We start from the raw sequence: 21,809 nt of genomic DNA, 5'->3' as shown, positions 1-21,809 counted from the left end.
TGCGCAGCAAGAATCACCATCCGCTGAGTCAAATTACGCTTGAATGTATTTCCTCTTTTCCGTGCTTTGGGATATGAAGTTTTTCACTTTCATTCGAAGCAAATAAATACAAGATTGTGATCAGAAACGTATTCTTTCATATCCCGTCTTTGTAACTAGATCGTTATTACACGCACCCGTTCATTTTATGTGCTCTGTTTCTTTAATAGCGCTCTAGTTTTATTGTAATGAATATGTTGGAACTACAACTACCAAGGCGAGCTGAAGTGAAAGCGAGTGTGTAAACACAACTCTAGGAAACATGAAACGATCGGGTGGCAGTGAGAGCGAGAAGAGGAGAAAGGTATTCATAGCGTTATTCTCCCTTAGCTCTGGCAAATACACAGTGGACTCGTTCTCTGAGAAGTTTATGTTCCAAATGCTGTGATGCTTGGGTCATTTTGAAGGCTGGAAAGCTGCAGTTGTCTATGTAGCTACACATCGCCCTGCATGATTTCTGGCTTTATTGTGGTTTCCTCTTCATTCACCTACAATGGAGCATCGCTGTTATTAACAGCTTTATCGTTACAGATAGGCCTACACTGTTTTTGCTTTCAGTATTACAGTTTAAACATGGGTGTAGACGGTGCTACAATAAACTGATTGGATGACTATTAAGGCTTGAATATTGATTTAGACATTGCATGGTAAAAGTCCCCTATATTTTTGATTTTCAATGTTTTCAAGTCAGACTCCCTCAAAATCAGAATAATCTTGCACCAAAATTGTATAATTCCATCAGTCTCTGGACTTTGTATAGCCTAATCTTTGATGAAGTAGGCTACATGCATAGGTAAACATTTCAGGCTGGCTTAGTGAGTGACTGCAGTGTGTTGTTAAACTATCCTGTGAGTTGGAGGAGAGCAGCTTCTGGCTGTGTGCCAATGGTACAATTCTATTGCAGGTAATAATGATTATAGGCCCATTTCACATCGCTCAAACGCAAAGGACTATGATGGCTGCTGGATGCTGTCCTGGGATGCTGTTCAACGCAATGAATAGTAACAGCATCGACTGGCGTTTGTGTAAAAATATGATTGACATTTGGGGCATACCCAGGCGGTATAGTAGGTAGCAGACCCCATAACTGCCAAAGAGGCCTGCTCTGATTAGTGGTGGTGTCTTCTGTTCTGGTCTGGATGTGCTGTGTTTGTGGGTTGTGTAACAAGATGGAGAGAAATGGAGGAAAAGGAAAGGCTGTTCTGTTCTCCAGACCTCCTTAGCTACCCCTACTGCTGGGCCCATGCAGACTGCTCTGCTCAGGCTCATCCAGACCTGGGTTCAAATACTATTCGAAATCGTTTAAAACACTTTATCTGTGATTGATTGAGCTTGACTGGCTTAATGGACCAATATAATAGGCCTAACACTGCAAACCCCACTCATCTGGCACTCTAGGCAGGCTAGATCAATCACTCAAAGTATTTGAACAATTGCAAATAGTATTTGAACCCAGGTCTGCTCTCTCCAAGTCAGTCAGTCCCAGCAGCTCCCAGCCTTGGCCGCGCCACAGCCTGCCATGGCACATGTGTTTGGATCATGTCTGACAGCACAGAAACTATGTAGGACGTGGTTCCTCCTGTTTATGAAGAGCTGAGAGAACGGCCATGGTGACCAGATGAGAGAGAGAATGCTTTCCAGCTGGCCCCCAGGCGGGTGCAAGTAGCATAGAGCAGACACACACACACACACACAGAGCAGACTCAGACCAAGCTAATGGTTCTGCTTCCCCTTTTAGACAAATAATAAAAGGATGATCGAGGAACGAGGACGGGGTATTGTAATGGTAAAATGGCTGGAAAACCACAGAACAGACCCAAATTAGAGGAGCTGCATTAATCCCAGTGGCTTGTTACAGGACAGGGACACAGTGCAGTGGTTCAGTTTATCATGATATGTAATAACTGGGGATATAACTGTAGTCTCATAAGTGAGTGTGTTTGCAGTTAGACTCAATCAGTGAGATGTGTCCCCCTGTCATTTTGCTAGTTTAGTGAAGGCAAGCTATTTATCATGAAGGCCTACTGAACATAACTCCCAACCTGTTTTAAAATGCAGACTCTCAATGTAACCACATCCAATACAATGTGCCGGACAAAAATGGCTTACCCATGTTTCTGAGAGCAGCACTGTCTCATGTTTGTCTGTTTCATCAACTAAAAAGCATAACTAATAGGCCTACTTGTAATATACTCAATAAATGGTTATTCTCTGTCAGCAGATTATTGTAAAGGAAATTCATGGATTGAAACTTGTCTGTTATTTTAGAAATATAGGTATATGGATTTATATATTCACGTTCTGCGTAAACTGAATATAAATGGAATTGACCCTCAACCTACTTCCCTGACGTTGTCTTTGATGATAGCTGCTGTCTATGTGATGACATGTATAAAGTGTTGATGATGGAAAAAATAAAAAAGGAAATATATTTCAGGGGAATGTCAGGCTAAGTAATGACCACATAGGGTCACCAGATGTTGTGCTGAGGTCCTGGCTAAGCCCAGAACATCGCTCAGATCAGCCTCATTGGTTTCCTCTGGTTGTGGCAGCTAGTGCAAGCTGTTTAGGGTATTTAATTCCTCAACACTCATTAAAATGTTTTGTGTTTCCCTTGGCAATTCTGTTAAATTAACAACTAGAGAGGTAAAAGCTGATTATGTGGCCACACATCCAGACATGGTTAATCAATCCCCCCCACAAAATGTTACCCTGTGAATTAGTGTTAAGGTAAGGATTTATGGCGACTAATGCCGGGCGTGCTGTCATGTCAGCTCTGGTTGTTTTAGCAGGAGGGGGTGTCACGTTCAGCACATTCAGCAGCTTTCCCCAGCTCCGTTGGCCATCTCCCCCCCTCTTACCCACCGCTAACACGCTGCTAGTTCTATTAATGAGCCAATAATGGAGAAATAGTGTTGGGAGCTGACATAAAACACGCTTAGGAATAGGAAAGGAGCACTAGGAGCCGGGCAGGAAACATAGAAGTAGGCTACTGGAGATAGATTGACATCCGGCCTGGAGATGGAGGAAGAGAGAGAGAGGACATTTCTCCACTCCTCACTGCATGGCTCTCCCTCCCTGACTCCGTCAGACCCCCTCCAGCACGGCCCGGTTCGTCCGGCTGAAAAAAGGTTCCCTAGTAAAATACGTCTTTTGCTGTGGCTGATAATAGTACCATTACACTAATGGAGAGATCTGATGAAGGAACAGCCAGACATAAGGCCTGCTTTATTACCAGAGGGGCCCATTTCCTCCCTGCATTCCTAATGGCCTGAGTGTATCACCCTGTATTGATCAGGCCATCATGCTGCTAATCCAACACAGAATTACTTATGGCTGTTGAGGTGTCGATCCGGCACCGGCTCCCGACTCGGCCCCCTGGAGCCCCCCGGCCCTCGGCCTCTTGTGACTGCATGGGGACCGGCACTAACCCACCGTGGAGGCTGTTTATCCAGCTGTTGATTTAGGGCCGAGCAGGGATGGTGTCCGGGATGTCTTCATTGGTTGGAGGGCTGGCCAGCTCAATGTGGGTGGGGGCTCCTTTGTTGAGTGAGAGGGTGAGGATGAGGAGGGGCTGCTTACGGAGAGGAGGAAAATGAAGTCAACAGCTTTGCTCTCATTTAATTAAGGAGCAGGGAATGATCTGGTGCCTCCCTCTTTATGGCCCTGTTGGACACTGTGGAGAAGTGAAGGGAAAGCTAAGTGATGAGCCTGTTTGGTGTTGTCCTGGGTAATTGAGCTGTGCTGTAAATAAGAGCAGGCAGCTCCATCCTGATCCTCTATCCAGTGTCATCAGCACCACTGTTTCTTCACCATGAAGGAGACAGAGAGCCTGAGCCCAGTACTGCTGCTCCTGATGATGATGATGATGATGATGATGATGATGATGATCGTCTGGCCTGATTACAATTTCCATCTTCCAGTCTCATCTCTCCTCTTTCTTACATCTTAAACACTGACAGCTAGGGCCTTTGTGCTTGAGGTGGCTGGAGATTAAGGATTTGTTTCAACAGTATCCTCCTCTCCAGCCCAGTGATACAGTCAAAACAGAGCTAGGCTACATGTAGAATTGGAACAAACATCTGAAACAATATGTGTGTTATTGATTATGAGTATGATTGAGATTGCTGCTGATCCGTGCTATTATCATTACAAATGGATAGGAGGTCAGGTAGCCCAGAACGACCTGCTCAAGGCTTGTGACCTGTCATATCCTTGTTACCCCCTCAGTAACTTAGCCCCTCTTAACCATTAGACTCGTCAGGCAATGGAAGGTATGGCATTTCCATGTCAGCGTATCGCCTCTGCCCTCCCCAACCGGCCGTCACCTCTGGCCTCAGCTAATCAAAGAGTTTACCTTTAGGGGAGCATTTATCCACTCTTCATTAGGGACCATTCCTGTAGCCATAAAGATGTATTTATATATCTGCTGTCGCACAGGGCCGGCTAGGGAAACGAGGTATTGATCGGGATATTTAGTCATTTATTTCTGCTTGGGCCATCAATATTGTGCAAACATCTGTCCATGCAAGTGGGCTTGACCTCAGCCCCAGCCTCTGTTTTTAGTCCCATTGGAGTTCAATGATATACTATTCTGAAAAGTAAATCAATGAATGAATATGAAGTTTTGTGTGTAATGTAGTGCCTGTGCTGTGGTGTGGCAGTGGGCCCAAGGCCCCGGGTCGTTCATTGATCCGATATGAGAACGATGAGGGGGGTTGATTAGTCTGTGGTTATAAGGCCCCCCTCCCCCCTTACCTCTTTATACCTTGTCTTCGTTATTGGAGCTTAGCCTGGATATATCTCAATGTTTTTGTGTTGTTTACAGATCAGCTTGGTAAACCCAACCCAACACTACAGCCTTTAAGCCACATGCCTGGCAGTGGCAATGTGTCAGTGATGGAAGGAGGAGTTGGGTTGCTATTGTTTTTTCTGTTGTTTTTGCGAGCTACAGGGTTTCTTTGATCTCTTGGCAACAAAGAGCAAATTTATAGCACACTTTATTTGCAGTAATGGCACTGACATGGAACCAGCTATCCTACACTTTTCTGGAAGTAAGATACATTATTAACTGTTTATATCTGAAATATGGTTTCTCAGGAAGTAGTCCTACATCCCTGTCAACAGCCACACAGTGGTGCAGTATATAATATGGCTCTTCATGTGTAGTGATCTAGATGTGTGTCTGTGCATACGTGTCTCCTCCCTTACCCTTACCTCCTTTTATAGTGGTCTGCATTACATGTATGGCAATTTAAAGGTTCATGATGTCTACATTTGGTTTGCATCTGGGAGGATATCAACTTTTACAGCCCGGCCAGGCTGCTCTCTCTGTGGTGTCTCAGGTCCCATGTCTACAGCTGGCCCTAGCTGCCAGGGCCGGGGCCCACGTACATGTATGTGTTTAAGAGCATCTGTGATCCTACTAAACATCCAGAGGGAAAAACCAGCTTGAGGATTCATCCTAAATGCCACCCTATTCCCTATATAGTGCACTACTTTTGACCAGGGCCCTGATCAAAAGTAGTGCACTATGTTGGGAATAGGGCGACATTTTGGATGCACACTGGGATATAGCCTAGGTTCCTCTCCTGATGTTAGCCATCACAGCAGCCATATGATAGATGACACTTTACACAGCATGTCCATCCATTTAGTGTGTGTTGGAAACACCAAGGATGAACATATAACAGGTTATGTTCAACTCATCCAGCAGATGAACAAAGAGTTAGTGTCTTCTACATAGTTACTTTATTCATACTCTATTACTATTGACAAATGGTACATTTATTCAGGATTTTCTTTGAAGTAATACCTAACTGGATTGTCAGTAGAAATAGGCCTAGTTGCTCAATTTCAGAAGTAATATTTACCACCAATCTTAGGTTTTGTTCTGAGCAGGCTGTTAGCTTGTTAGCTGTGGGCGACCCGCTCCATTGACAGATCCCATGTCTATCATCAGCTCTACCTAGCAGTTCATATTAGCATTGGGATATTATTACTGTTGTCAGCATATTTTCCCAATCCCAAACGAGCTGCTGTGACTATGGATCATCTCAGTTGTCAGAGCCAATGAGTTTACATTCAGTGTGACCCAGAGTTCATCTGTCACACAGAGCCCTATCACCGGTGATATACATGGAATAATCAATGTGATCAATAGGCCGCGGTGGTGTGTGTGTGGCTGTGGTGGGGCCGTACTGAATAAACATGGGAATGATCCGCTCACCTCAGACAGAGGGGCCACAGTCTCAGGGGGGTTCATTAGCCACTCAAGGCTTCAATCTAGGGAGGTCATTATTTTAATTTGAATCTGTATGTGTGTGTGTGTGGGCGGAGGGGGGTGGACACACTGTAGAGAGAGACAGAGGATGAGAAGACTGTTGCAGCAGTCCTAATTTCATTTTCCTAATAAGGCAATGTGTCGCAAGGACAGTGACTAGACAACACTGTAGTAGGATCCTCAATAGAATCCTCAGTCTCTTCTTTCAAGGCTGTCTTTGGCGTTCATGATGTAGGCTAACTTTCTTTTGCTCTTGGTCCTATAGCAGTAAAGCTAGCCTACCTATTGTAGCTCTCAGAAGGCCTGCTTTCCCTATGATAGCCACCTGCTCCATTTATATTACAGGGCTGGTGGTGGGGATTCTATTGCTGTTTATTTGTGAATTTATTTTCCTTTGTAATGACTCACCTTTCCAATAAAGCTGAGCTACCTAGCGGTTAGCTAACGTTAGACTTGCCCAACATCTGCTTCTGATGAGCGCTCCAATAGCCTCCATTCACAAAAACTGCAGGAGGCCACTTTCACAAGGCCCTGTAAATTGTAACTGTTAATTTGTACATCATAAGATATTTTCCATAAACGTGTGTAATGAAAGTACCTGGCATGTAGTACTGTAGTACACTGCCCAGGGGAGACTGAGAAGGGAGAGGGTTGGTAGTGCCCCCCTGCCCCATCACTGGAGCCAAGTGTAACCTAGCCAGCTGGAGAGCCTTTCCTCTACCTTGTCTTACCCACCAACTACCATTCATAAAATACCTTTCTCTACCTGAAGTCAGATATTACAGGGCTTATTTCATATTCAAATAAGCCAAGACCATTTGATGGATAATTTATTTGGATATTCCATGATACCTGTTGATGCCAGCCAGGTAGCCTCTTAATCTTTCAGTGATTCTCTCTCAGCCTGTGTGTTTTGTTCATGAGCCCAGCTAACTTTAGTCATGCATATGATATGTTAGAGAAGGGGCCGCCAGTTTGATTGGCATGCTGTCAGGCAGGCATTGCCTTCCGTGGCGTAGTGCCGCCACTCTGTTTTAGAGGGGCTGAGGGGTGTGTGTGTACTGTGTGTGTACTGTATGTGTGTGTACTGTGTGTGTGTGTACTGTGTGTGTGTACTGTATGTGTACTGTGAATGTGTACTGTGTGTGTATACTGTGTGTGTGTACTGTGTGTGTATACTGTGTGTGTGTACTGTGTGTGTGTACTGTGTGTGTGTACTGTATGTGTACTGTGTATGTGTACTGTGTGTGTGTACTGTGTGTATACTGTGTGTGTGTACTGTGTGTGTGATAGTGATGGTAATAGGGGGTGAGGAGGAGGGGTGTTGTCAGGACTCGGAGAGCATTCCTTCTTTGCATGTTCTCCATGAGACAGCCGCTCCTCAGCGAGCACTGGTGCATGACAGTTGCCTTTCATTGCTGTCTTCTCTGCGCTTAACCTCTGACCAGAACCCCCCTCAATCCTCTCTCCGCCCCCCACGCTCACACTAACGTGCAGCGTTCTTGGCCCATTCTGAGTGACAGACTTTGGTGCGAGCGGACGACGAGGAGGTGCCGTGTGTGTGTGTGTGTGCACGGGCGGTGGTGCTTGTCATAAGTCCACCACTGCCAGGCCCCACCACTGCCTGCCTGCCTGCCTCCCCATCCAGGTACCATCACATCACCAACCAGCCATACCCCAACCTTTTGTTCAACAGTCCGTAATTCTACCCACCGGCGCTGTCAACCACATGATCATACGTGCATAAAGGAGAGAGCCCCCTGACGGCATCTCATCCCCCTCTCCTCTCTTCTTCTCCTCTCTTCCCATCATAATATAGGCAGATTTCCCTTCCTCTCCTGTTCCTGTCTCTGTGTATTCAGATGAGGCTGACTGGGGGGCAGCAGGTCAGATCCACTTGCCTGGGTAAGGGCCTGAAGTCAGGGTTGTCTCCTGTGAGATGGAGAGAGAGGGAGGTGGAGGGAGAGAGGTTGTGTCAGTGCTGTTTTGGGCTGTGTGTGTGTGTGTGTGTGTGTGTGTGTGTTTATCAAGGCAGCTAGGGGTGTGTTGTGTGTGTTCAGTTGTCAGCCCTAGTGTCATGCGTGCCCTGGCCCTGTAATGTCGAGGGCAGCCACTGTCATTTGTCTCAGGACTGCTGAAGTGGAGGAGTCACACAGGCGTACAGCCTAAACCCTGAGGCTCAGCAGTGGCTGAGATCCCATCTATTAGCCTTGTATTCTGCCACAATAGTCGTCTCATCATTTTGTTTGTGGTTTGATCAATTATTTTGATGCACGTTTGTTTTTGAAATCTGTTTTTGGTTAGATGAACAGCTGTTTAGTCTAGGTGGTCTCTTTGTTTTCTGCCCAGATGCTCTCAAAGCAAGCTTAAGCAAAAACAACTCCTATTCCTATCTCAATAAACAACTGTTTCTACAAGTTTATGTGCTTGTGTGTCTGTGTGTGTGTGTGTGGCCTACTTGTGTGAGTGGCAGTGGCACCCATTCTGTATGTAAAAATTGTGATACAAAGCTTTGCAAAGTTGTTGTTTCCAGGATCACCAGTAAAGCACATCATATGACTGGTAGTATTATCCACCAACACACAGAGAGAGAGAGAGAGAGAGGCTCTTTGTGATGTGTGTGGACCTTCTTTAATACATTGTCATATAGAACGGTAGGGATGGACTGGGATGTAAATGCAGTGACAGTCTAGTGTCATGCCTGACTGACGCCACATATGGATTGTATTAATCTAAGTGACTGATTCTCCAGCATGCGACGACTAGCCTGTCCCTAACTCCTCAGGAACAGACAGCCTCTGTCGAGTTATCGCTATTTGTAAGTCCTTCCACTGCACTGGGGTGACAATAGGGATTAATGCCAAGGTTCTTTAAACTGTTTTTTTTGGGAGAGGGGGAAAGCTTTCTTATCAGCGGCTACAGGATGCTGCTGCAACCACTTTTCCTTGACTGTCAATTAAAGAAGGGATCATTCACTTCAAGGGTATAAATGTTCTAACACTGGCATTACGATGGGAAGCTAAGTCTCTGACAGATGTTCTAACTTTAATTCTCTACTTGTTTTTGTGTTCTTTAATTAATTTATGTATCGTTCTATTCAGAGGTTTTAGATTTTTTCTATTCGTGGTAATCTCCGTTGCCATGGCAGTTGCAAAGACGGATTCCGGCTTGTCACTCTGCAGTGTTCTTAGGAGGTTCAATCGGCTAATGTATTCAATATCAACATAAATGAAAGGTAAACAGTATCTAATGGTTTGTGTGTTCCTATACCAACTCCACTGTCTGCTGTCTTCTCTCTTCTCTCAGCCTGGAGGGGAGGAGGGGAGGTGTCCTACAGTGTCGTTCTCTGATTTGGTGCTTTTAAAGAAAGAGACCCACTATTGAAACAGTGTTTGTAGAAACCAAAAAGGGGTGCAGCTTGTAGGCTTATCTCAGTTTTTTGGGTAAACAACAGAAACTAGTTTACTACTTGAATGTTTTGCTGGGGTATGTGGTTGTTCTAGTGATCAGGTGTGTTAGTCCCTGTGTTTTATAGCAGAGACCTGGAGCTGTCTGTCACCAGGGGACTCCTCACTATGGGCAGCCAGCGAGAGATGGAGAGAGATGGAGACTGCTGCTAATGGGCAAACTCTCCTCCGTCTCCCCCCTCGCTCTCCCTCTGACAGCTCCTTCCTTTTGTTCTCCCCCCTCCTCCCTCCTCCTCCCCCCTCCTCCCTCCTCCTCCCCCCTCCCAGGCCCACTCCTCTCTCTCTCTGCCGGGGATTTGTGACAAGTTTTAGCAGGCTGATCAAACGCGGCGGTGACACCTGATTAGGATATAGAGCATGTTTACAGTAGCTCGTGCCGAGCGAGGACCCCCAGACAACAAGGGAGACTGACTTCAACCCTAACTAATTAAATCTCCACCTGGGATGCCATCTGTGACAGCCAGCGATGCAGCCATGCCTCCACTGACTGACTGGAGACTCAGGGTTGTTGTATTTATTCATGTCATTCCATACTTTACTGTGACATTTATGGAGGTGGACTGCACAGAATTGTATATAGTGATGTGTGTTACCATGGATTTGGTGGTGGTTGGGGGGTATGTGTGTGTGTGTAGTGGGATCTAGTGGGGGTTTATTTCACTATCATAGTGGTGTCATGTTGGTGATGACTCTAGCAGCTTCTCCTACATCTCTAGGTGGCAGTGTTGAGCAGTGGTTAGAGAGGTGGACGTCTGTCCGACCTCGCACTAGAGAGAACAACCCTCTGGCTGTGTCCCAAATGGCACCCTATTCCCTATATAGTGCACTACTTTTGACCTGGACCCACAGGGCTCTGGTCAGAAGTAGTGCACTACTTAGGAAATTGGGGGTTCCATTTGGTTGTTTTGGTTGGTTAGAGTGAATATACTGGACTCAGTTACCCTGGCTGTTTCAGTTTAGTGATTAGTGGTTGGAATGGGTGTTATCTTTTAGTAAGCTATTATAGTCAGACCCCGTTTAGGGATTTCTGAGTATATTGTGACCACATTGCCCAAAAATTTTTTGTGTGTGCCTTGGCTCACCAGACCAGTGGCTTTGTATTTGTGTGTGTGTGTGTGTGTGTGTGTCTAAATCAGTGTTAGAGTATAAAGGCCATACCCAGATCGTGAGTGGTACATCAGTCACCTAGTAGCAGCAGACGGGCCTGTAATTTGTGGCTCTCTCCCCCTATCTCTCTCTCTCTCCCCTCTCCCCTCTCTGCCCCTACTTCTCTCCCCCACCACTCTCTCCCCCACCCAATTGGACCTGACTGGACTGCTAGTCATGCTGTATTACATAGGTTAGATGAAGTAATTATTTATTGGCCAGTGACTACAAACCAGATTAATAGTTTTTGAAGCGGCCATAATGGAGGTCTGACCCTGGGTGACATCAGCATTATTTCAGGCTCACCTCCACTCTCATCTCTCTCACCTCTGGGCACGGGGAGGGCTGTGATTTATACCTCCACTAATGAGGGGAGGGGACTCGCCCGGCCCACAGCTACTAAACACAGCCATAGACACGTATCTGTTTCTCCATCACAACAAACACAGCATAGCAGCCGGGACCAACAGCAGGGCTAGAAACAATGACAATACTACTAGAGATTGAATTCACTTGGAACCCTTGGATAACCTAAAATCATAGCATTTGGAATTGACTTGCACGTTCTCGCAGAGTAGGTTAGTGGTATTGGGTCCCTAGTCTGATTTTTGGCATTGGTGGCAGTAGATCTTTCTTAGTGTTGACCGTGTTGGACTGTGCCATAGCTAGCGAGGCCTGTGACAGAGCTTTCTCAGTCCAGATGGGTCCTCCTGTCTGGGCTGCTCTCTGGGGCAGACCCCCTCTCCTCTGGAGCCTGGAGGACCGTCACTTGACTGGACGAGCCACATAGTTTTCACTAGGTGGCACTTGGACATCACCGTATGGGATGCTCCCTCACCACCCCTCCCTCGCTCCCTCCCTCCCTCACCACCCCTCCTTCCCTACCCTCTGTGCTAAGTACACTTCAGATGTCAGAGTGTTTTATTTGGATTGGAGGAGGCCAGTGTGTAATGTATTCACCTCCATCTCTGCCAGATGTTAAATGCCCCAGAACATGATCTCCTCAGGCTCCGCCCTGTTAACCTCTCTGATTGGCTCTAATAATTAGCAGGAGTGTGAACAGTAACCACGGCGATATCTCCCTCTTCCCTCAGACCAGTGTGGGGGAAGTTGGGAACAGCCAACATCTTCTAGTACGTGACCAAGTCCCATTTTACTTTCTGTCTCAGGCTAGGCTAAATGAGCTGGGTCTGACCCACACTGGAACGAGCTCATCAGCACCAACCATTCTCCTGGAGCTCATCAGTAATATTCAGTACCTCCAATGTTTTCTTTTCTAGTGGCTTCATATTAACCCTCCAGTCCACTTAAAGCCATACATGCAGTAGGCTATGTCCCCAGGGTTTGTAAATGTCCGGTCTGTTAATCTGTCACCATCCAGGCTACTGGGAAGAGTGTAAAGAGGATTAAGACATTCAATTCCTGGTAGAATATTATCCTTGGTTCACAATGAGTGAAGGAAGGAAAATAAAGAAACCATGAATAGGAATGGATGGGATGGCTTTAGAAGAAAACTAAAATGCCTTCTGCTGCCATATTTGGGATTTGTCTAATGCCATTACAGACAATTTATCTTGTGGTGGATTCCAGGAAGACCGTCACAAACCATGTAAACATTCCCAAATAATATCTGTCCAGTAATTCAATAGCAATCTGAGTCTTAATCGTAAAGTTGAGACAAATAGGCTAGATTTTTTCTGTCGTTGTAATGATTCAGTAACGACACTGAATCACTTCCTAAGAAGCTATTGTTTTCTTGTCTGGCCCTTTAGTCTCAGATATTAGTAACATACTGTACCAGTAAATAGTGGTTAATTAAGGAAATAGGAAGGAAACATGCTCGTTTTTCACAAAATGGATTATAGCTAATTCAATGCCATTTCAGATGTCAGAATCACCCCTGTTTTACCTCTGATTTAGCCCAAGTCTCCATTTGGATTGTAAATCATCTTTATCCCCAGTGAAGCTGCAGACAGGCAGCAGATCTAGACTAGATCCTAAATTACAGGAAAGGGGACTAGCTGCCTTCTGAAGGGGTTGATCAGCTTGTGCTGTTAACACTGTGAATGGAACACAGAGCTGGCTCTTTACCCTGTCGTACACTGGTTTCTGGATTAGCAACACAAGCCATTTCCACTGTGATCACTCACTCACACACACAGACAAATCCTCTCAACATCACCCATATGTTTCACTCACTGTATCAGAATTAGGGCAATTATTGACAGTGAGCTAGAATAAGTAGTCTATTGCTATTTGCTCTATTATGGTTTAGAAATTGTCCATAATAAAACTATGAACACATTGTATTGTCTTAACTCTAATAGACAGTGTTCAGGTAGCTTACTGGCCAATTCCCTGACCAGGCCCAGGCCCCATGGCTGACTTCTGTTGACCTGTGTCCTGTTGAGAAGCTACATTGTGTGACCAGTGGGCCACGCTGCTACCCTCCACAGCAGACATGTCTCTAAGTGTTATTGAATTGTTTATTGTCAGAGATCTCCAGCCTCTCAGTCTGAAAACAAAACGTCCAGTTCAGGTGTGAGCAGACCAGACAGACAGACAGACCGTCCTCCAGGAGGAGGGAGGAGGAGGCTGAGTCCTGGCAGGCTGGGCCCCAGCAGCGGGACACCCTCTGGGGCAGAGTATTTAACGCTCCACCTGCTTATCGATCCTGTCCTCCAGGCCGAGTGATGGGCGCATGAGCGGACGCAGGGGAGGGGGCAGAGGGGGGCACGGCAGGCCCCAGCCTCAGTCCCCGGTCTCCCAGCCCGGCTCGGGTCTGTCCTTGACACTGCCCGTGGGACAGGCCTGGAGGACGCCTTGGCCCCGCTTCTAGCCCTCAGTCTCCCCCGGGCCGCCTGCACTTTGCAGAGCCATATTGATTTTGTGGAGGGGCAGAGAAGTGTGGCTGGCTAGCTAGAGAGTGAGAGAAAGAGAGAGAGGGAGAGAGATAGACAGAGAGAGACACAGAGAGAGAGAGAGAGAGCTCTCTAAAGCACTGACTTCTCCTTGACTGCACCTCGGGACGCGACAAGGCTGTTAGAACAACTTGATGGCCCCAGCGCACCCTGCTGAAAACTGCTAATCACAGTCTTTCAATCAATGCTCTCCTTCCCCTCCCTCCATCCCTCTTTCCCCCCCTCCTTCCCTCCCTCTCCCCAACAAACTGGCCTGTGTCTGGATCTGAATACCTAGGGAGTCTGTCAGTGTTAAAACAGTCCATTGTGCCTGGAAAACAGCTGACCTCATGAAACCATGTTGTCATTTTGAAGGTGAAAACTAAAAAGCCTTCTCTATCGACATAATCCTAATGGAAGTGTTATGGCCTGCCCACAAAATAACAATTAAAGCCAAAGTGGCTAACACCCTTTACTTTTCTGCTTATGTAAGGTAGTGCAGGCATCTTAAATATCTGCTCTATTCTGCTCTGGTCTGGTCTGGTCTCCTCTCTCTCTCTCTCTCTCTCTCTCTCTCTCTCCTCTCTCTCTCTCTCTCTCTCTCTCTCTCCTCTCTCTCTCTCTCTCTCTCTCTCTCTCTCTCTCTCTCTCTCTCTCTCTCTCTCTCTCTCTCTCTCTCTCTCTCTCTCTCTCTCTCTCTCTCTCTCTCTCTCTCTCTCTCTCTCTCTCTCTCTCTCTCTCCAGATTTGACACCTTGGGTAAAGGTCATGGAAACATCTTTTTCTCCTTCGAGGTGTAGATGAGTGTGAAATAGATGTTGACACCATGGACACATTGAAAAGCACTTAAATGGACTGGCCTTGTATGTGCCAACCTGTCAGTGTCTAGGCTTACCCCAGATGTATGTGTAAATACTTTTGGGTGATTCATCTTTCTTTCTTTCACTCTTTCGCTTTCTCCTAACGCCTGACAGGGTTACACCTGCCCATGGCTGTCTCACGGTTTGTGTTTAAGAGTGTGACAGAGAACACAGAGGGTCATTTTAATGGCTCTTTAAACTACTTCACTGTCTTGCATAAAGTACTTGTGATTGTGTGTGGGTACGTTTCTGAACATCAACCAGTATGATTGTCTATAGTAGTATGTGTGAATGTGTGTGTGTGTGTGTCTGTGTGGTTGTGTGTGTTTAATTAATGATCATTGGTGATCACCCTGCCTGCGGACCTGCGGTGCTGATAATGTTATTAGATCCATGTTCTAAACAGGGCGTGAAAGGTCTGCCCGGGCCCAGCTCCATGCAGCATCACACCGGCCCTTTAAATGACCCGGCGTGTTCAGATAGATGGATGGACACATTTTAATATTAATGATCCCACCTCCCTCTGACCTGCCTCTAAGTGAAATTAACAATGTCCCCCTTCAGCCCCAAACAACAATTAGTGAGGGAGAGCGTCAACGAGGGCTAGCTGGCCATTTTTCATCACCTACCTGAATGGATCTCTACTGACAATATCTGAGAGAGAGACTGAAAGAGGACCTACTGAGTTGATCTGCTGAGGGAGGACACACATTAAGATAGATGTTGGTGATCCGTTTTTCCTCTTGGGCAGAAGGAGGAAAGAGGCTCATCATATTCTACTGTTGCTGTGTACTATTCCAATACCTTTTGACACCTACTATTTGGCTACATGAACAGTGACCACCTGATCTGATCAGGATGTGACCAGCTAGTTCTCCCACTAGACAGATGAATATGCATCCCCACCTCCTGGTCCAGTGTGTGGGTGTGGGGTTACACATTACTACTGCCCTGTGTGGCCTGGTGCTCAGGTCACTCTACAGATGTTTCAATCAGTTAACCATTTATTACACTGTTCAGTCACTTATCACTTCCCTCCCATCCACCTCCCTACACATTACAGTGACCACTGATGTGTGTGTGGGATTCTGAGTGCATTATGCCACGATTTGTCGGAAACAAAATGTCAAAAGTTAAAGTTTTGCTTTTCTTTGAATGGATAGTGCTTATTATGTCCCGGGGCCTAAATGTCAGTTAAAACGTCCATGTAGCCTAGGGGGTGGGGGAGGGAGGGAGGGACAGTGTCAGAGTGCAAGGAAGTGTGTGTGATTGATAGTGTGTGTGTGATAGCACCTAGGTGTTGTGTGCTCTCACTGTGGTTCGAGGCAGTCAGAGACATGCCCTGTGTATGAGGTAGCTACGTGCTGTTAGTCACCTAGGCAGGGTGAGGCAGAGGGAGTCCTGGGGGGTGGAGGTCCAGGGGGCTGGGGGGTGGAGGTCCAGGGGGCTGGGGGGTGGGGGGTGGAGGTCCAGGGGACTGGGGGTGGAGGTCCAGGGGGCTGGGGGTGGAGGTCCAGGGGGCTGGGGGTGGAGGTCCAGGGGACTGGGGGTGGAGGTCCAGGGGGCTGGGGGTGGATGTCCAGGGGGCTAAGCGCTGGAGGTCCAGGGGACTGGGGGGTGGAGGTCCAGGGGGCTGGGGGGTGGAGGTCCAGGGGACTGGGGGTGGAGGTCCAGGGGGCTGGGGGTGGAGGTCCAGGGGGATGGGGGTGGAGGTCCAGGGGACTGGGGGGTGGAGGTCCATGGGGCTGAGGGGTGGAGGTCCAGGGGGCTGGGGGTGGAGGTCCAGGGGACTGGGGGGTGGAGGTCCAGGGGGCTGGGGGGTGGATGTCCAGGGGGCTAAGCGGTGGAGGTCTAAGGGGGCTAAGCGGTGGAGGTCCAGGGGGCTAAGCGGTGGAGGTCCAGGGGGCTGAGAGGTGGAGGTCCAGGAGGATGGGGGGTGGAGGTCCATGGGGCTGAGGGGTGGAGGTCCAGGGGGCTGGAGGGTGGTGGTCCAGGGGGCTGGGGGGTGGAGGTCCAGGGGGCTGAGGGGTGGAGGTCCAGGAGGATGGGGGGTGGAGGTCCAGGGGGCTGAGGGGTGGAGGTCCAGGGGATGGGGGTGGAGGTCCAGGGGGCTGGGGGGCTGGGGGTGGAGGTCCAGGGGGATGGGGGGGTGGAGGTCCAGGGGGATGGGGGGTGGAGGTCCTGGGGGCTGAGGGGTGGAGGTCCAGGGGTCTGGGGGGTGGTGGTCCAGGGGGATGGGGGGGTGGAAGTCCAGGGGGATGGGGGGGCGGAAGTCCGGGGGCTTCCCGCTCCTTACTCCTCACAGCAGGCTTGTTGACTCAGGTGTGAGCCTCATCCGTTTGGTCTCCCCCTTCACCCCTCGCCTCCCCCGGTCCGAAGTGGGCACTCCCTGCCATTCTCCTTGCCTATGTCCACCCCACACCCACTCCCCACATTCTGCGACGGGGTGCCAAATGAAAAGGGGGCGGAATCGCGTTTCATGTCCTTGCCTGTCTCCCTGTTTGAGGCTGATGTTCTACAGAAGACTTGTCAAAAAACCTGATTCACCGTCACTTTTGCAGGAGGAGACCATTTTCTGAAATCGATGTCACACAAGTACCAATTGTTTGCTTCCTAAACAGAGAGCTCTATTAGGCAGCTAACTCTCAATGTGTCATTGTGGGGATGGGAGGGGGCTGGGGTTGGTTCAGGGATCTTTGGCTGTCAAGGTTTAAACTCCCCAGGGCTCTCAGTAGAACTCCCTCTACTGGTTGGAGGTCTGGTTCCACCTCCACCCTGACTTTGATTCTGATTGTTACAGCATAGCAACCCGAGTCTAAACCAGTCCATTGGAACCCACACCATGCCATTGAACAGTGGCGCAGGGTTCCTCAGGGTTATGCTGGACCCATGGGGGTAGTCCTCAGACAAACCAGCCTCTCAGAGAAAATCTATTATTCTCCACCGCCACCAGGAATGTTGATGTAGACCCTTTATTTTCTTAGAGTTATTTTGAGCCATAATGAACTAAGCACTGGACATTCATCTACTCATTAAAGTGTCAAAAATAAAAATACCAGCCGTTTGATTTCCCTCTCATGTCCAGATCTGAGGGAACAGACCCCCTATTTATGTGATAAACAGTCTGGCCAAGGGGATTTTAATCCGGTCAACAGAGAGAGATTAAGAGCAGCACCAGATATATCACTCAGACAGGCGGCTGGCATGGTTACAGTAAATCATCCATGTCATTGTTTTTATGGGATTGGTAATCTGGTGTCTTATGCTGAGTGGAAAAGCAGCATCTCTCTCTGACAGAGAGACTGCTCTGATATAAAGGGAGATGAGAGGAGAGAAGGAGACACATGAGGAGATGAGAGCAGAGGAGAGGAGAGAGGAGAGGCAAGGAGAAGAGAGGAGGAAATGAGAGGAGAGCCCATCTGCTACAGAGGGCTGGGGCTGTCTTTTTTTCGGTGGAATTTCTGAGTGTCTTGATGTATTCGACATGTGCGTGACAGCCCAGTTGTGTGCGATTGGAGCTGAGGCAGTGTGCTATCCGGCCCAGTTGTGTGAGTGTGTGTGAGTGTGTGTGTGTGAGTGTGTGTGTGTGTGCGTGCGCACACATCACACAGGGCATGTGCTCTAAGGTCAAGTTGGCAACGGCCTACCAACCAGCCTTGTACACACATACATACAGGAACAACACACACTGGAGCATACACACACACTAGGTACTACTGATTACATACCACACTGCCCCCTTACTCACCCACACACATCACACAGAAACACCCCCACACTGCCCCCCCACCACATATACACACACACAGGTTTAATATCCTGAAGCTTCTGCTTGGAAGCAGGAATTTGACACCAATGAATGTGTGTCAGTTTGTCAGTTGTCCTCCGCTCCTCTTCCTCCTGGCCCTTTGAACACAGACTGTCCATGAATAGTGGATGTTGTTTTGTATTGTAGATTCACTCTGTCTGTGGACCAGTTTTCCTCTCCTTTTGTTTGTTCCACTCTAAATAGAATAACTTAGAGGGCCGGGCTGTCTGGAAGCCCATGTGCATCCTGATCCTTTAGAGAAAGTGGTCCTATGTAGCTCAATTGGTAGAGCATGGCGCTTGTAACGCCAGGGTAGTGGGTTCGATCCCCGGGACCACACAAACGTAAAAATGTATGCACACATGACTGTAAGTCGCTTTGGATAAAAGCGTCTGCTAAATGGCATATTATTAAATGGCATATTAGAAAGTTGCAGCTGGTGTTTGTGTTGTTGGTGGTGTTGTTGTTGGTGTTGTTTAGCCTGCAGGTAAAGCTGTAGTCCCCTGAAGGGAATTCTACTAACAGCATAGATCTAATACGTTCTCTGTCTCTCTGTCCCCCATACTGAGATTTCACCTCCTTTTCCTCTGTCTGTATTCATGCACATACTTTTCCTGTTTGTCCTCTTTTGATCCAGCCCTCTTTTGAGTCATTCAGGACACAACCTTTTTAAGGTGCACTTTAATGTTATTAACAGGACATTTTATTTCACTCTAAAAGTCAGGACATATTTTGGCAGTCGGGACTCACACGTTCCCCCGCGTCCCGCATGAGGTCTCTGGTATTATTAGGCCGGCAGAAATGTGAAACGCATGTAGTAAATGTCTGTGAATATATACGAGGCCTGCTGTCCTTAAACATCACAGCCTTCACTCCGCTCTAAGCTTGCTCACTGCTGATGCGGGGAAGTGGTGCGGCAAGGAGCGAGCCGAAGCGTTCACACCGGTGTCCACAGCACATTTAAAGGTTTAAAGGCAGGAGCGGGTCAATGACATGGCGCTCTCGCCAGCCGGCTCTCAGCCAGCCAGTGGCTGACGGGTGTGGGATGTGTGCACCTGTGGGGCTGTGGGAAGTGAATAAAGGACAGAGGGACGCAGACGGCAGAGATGGAGGGAGGGAAGGAGGTGAGGGGAGGGTTCGGCACTTGTGAAATTTATTTGGGTATCGCAGTTTTATGCTGGTTACCGTTGGATTTACAGGTCGGAATGGAATGTGAGCCAATGAAAGGGGCTTTGATCCTTCCACCAGGTTGGGTCTTTATAGGAGGGAGCCAGTACGCAGCACGCAGCAGGGCATTCTTTATAAGGTTGTGAGGAACCCCACTGCAGAACCAAGAAATCATAAAAATGTGAGACGACAATGAAGCTAGGGGACTATGGGATATAATCTGGGGAGGTTGAATTAAATGGGATGCTGATGCTTCACAGGCTCAGTTTAAATATAGGCTAATGTATTCGTCAACTCCCGAATACCTGAATTAACTGTGCTGTGCACTTTTATGGTACATGCCATTTGATGTAACCTAAATGCCACATGAGGTGTATCTGTGCTGACCTGTGTGTTTGTCAACTCCCAAAACCCTGAATTAATCTGTTCTCTCTTATCGTACATGGCATTACCTGTAAATTCCTCATGACATGTGCATCTTTACTGACCTTTGTGTACTGACCTGTGTCTGGTCTCCTCTTCTCCAGAGGCGCAGGCTGCTGCAGGAGCTAGGAGACCAGCGCATCCCCTTCCTCGGGCCCTCAGACCATGGCTTCCAACAGCTGGTGAGTCAGTCAGTCAGGCTGGTCCAGAGTCCAGACCACTGTTCCAGGCCACTGTTGACCTTCTGTCTATCCCACTGCCATTGGTACTAGTCCTTCTGTCTATCCCACTGCCATTGGTACTAGTCCAGACCTTCTGTCTATCCCACTGTCATTGGTACTAGTCCAGATCTTCTGTCAATCCCACTGCCATTGGTACTAGTCCTTCTGTCTATCCCACTGCCATTGGTACTAGTCCTTCTGTCTATCCCACTGCCATTGGTACTAGTCCAGACCTTCTGTCAATCCCACTGCCATTGGTACTAGTCCAGACCTTCTGTCTATCCCACTGCCATTGGTACTAGTCCAGACCTTCTGTCTATCCCACTGCCATTGGTACTAGTCCAGACCTTCTGTCTATCTCACTGCCATTGGTACTAGTCCTTCTGTCTATCCCACTGCCATTGGTACTAGTCCAGATATTCTGTCTATCTCACTGCCATTGGTACTAGTCCAGATCTTCTGTCTATCTCACTGCCATTGGTACTAGTCCTTCTGTCTATCCCACTGCCATTGGTACTAGTTCAGACCTTCTGTCTATCCCACTGCCATTGGTACTAGTCCTTCTGTCTATCCCACTGCCATTGGTACTAGTCCAGACCTTCTGTCTATCCCACTGCCATTGGTACTAGTCCTTCTGTCTATCCCACTGCCATTGGTACTAGTCCTTCTGTCTATCCCACTGCCATTGGTACTAGTCCAGACCTTCTGTCAATCCCACTGCCATTGGTACTAGTCCAGACCTTCTGTCTATCCCACTGCCATTGGTACTAGTCCAGATATTCTGTCTATCCCACTGCCATTGGTACTAGTCCAGATCTTCTGTCTATCTCAATGCCATTGGTACTAGTCCTTCTGTCTATCCCACTGCCATTGGTACTAGTCCAGATCTTCTGTCTATCTCACTGCCATTGGTACTAGTCCAGACCTTCTGTCAATCCCACTGCCATTGGTACTAGTCCAGACCTTCTGTCTATCCCACTGCCATTGGTACTAGTCCAGACCTTCTGTCTATCTCACTGCCATTGGTACTAGTCCTTCTGTCTATCCCACTGCCATTGATACTAGTCCAGATCTTCTGTCTATCTCACTGCCATTGGTACTAGTCCTTCTGTCAATCCCACTGCCATTGGTACTAGTCCAGACCTTCTGTCTATCCCACTGCCATGGGTACTAGTCCAGATCTTCTGTCTATCTCACTGCCATTGGTACTAGTCCAGATCTTCTGTCTATCTCACTGCCATTGGTACTAGTTCTTCTGTCTATCCCACTGCCATTGGTACTAGTCCTTCTGTCTATCCCACTGCCATTGGTACTAGTCCAGACCTTCTGTCTATCCCACTGCCATTGGTACTAGTCCTTCTGTCTATCCCACTGCCATTGGTACTAGTCCTTCTGTCTATCCCACTGCCATTGGTACTAGTCCAGACCTTCTGTCTATCCCACTGCCATTGGTACTAGTCCAGATCTTCTGTCTATCCCACTGCCATTGGTACTAG

At 47.9% G+C, this 21,809-nt stretch overlaps 1 protein-coding gene across 2 annotated transcripts in view; it reads left to right on the top strand.

The window, feature by feature from the left end:
- Window positions 1-253: 253 nt before the first annotated feature.
- Window positions 254-21,809, top strand: part of fto (FTO alpha-ketoglutarate dependent dioxygenase) — a 153,552-nt gene continuing 131,996 nt past the window's right edge. For both annotated transcript variants that reach the window (XM_041895437.2, XM_041895431.2), the window contains exons 1-2: window positions 254-343; window positions 20,197-20,274. In XM_041895437.2, the coding sequence (XP_041751371.1) occupies window positions 302-343; window positions 20,197-20,274 (120 nt within the window). In that variant the 5' untranslated portion in view covers window positions 254-301. The remainder of the gene's footprint in view (window positions 344-20,196; window positions 20,275-21,809) is intronic.

The sequence above is a fragment of the Coregonus clupeaformis genome, chromosome 32, assembly GCF_020615455.1.
Source record: "Coregonus clupeaformis isolate EN_2021a chromosome 32, ASM2061545v1, whole genome shotgun sequence".
Classification (NCBI taxonomy): domain Eukaryota; kingdom Metazoa; phylum Chordata; class Actinopteri; order Salmoniformes; family Salmonidae; genus Coregonus; species Coregonus clupeaformis.
The sequence above is the reverse complement of the archived record's forward strand: the minus strand, read 5'-3'. Positions and strand labels throughout refer to the sequence as shown.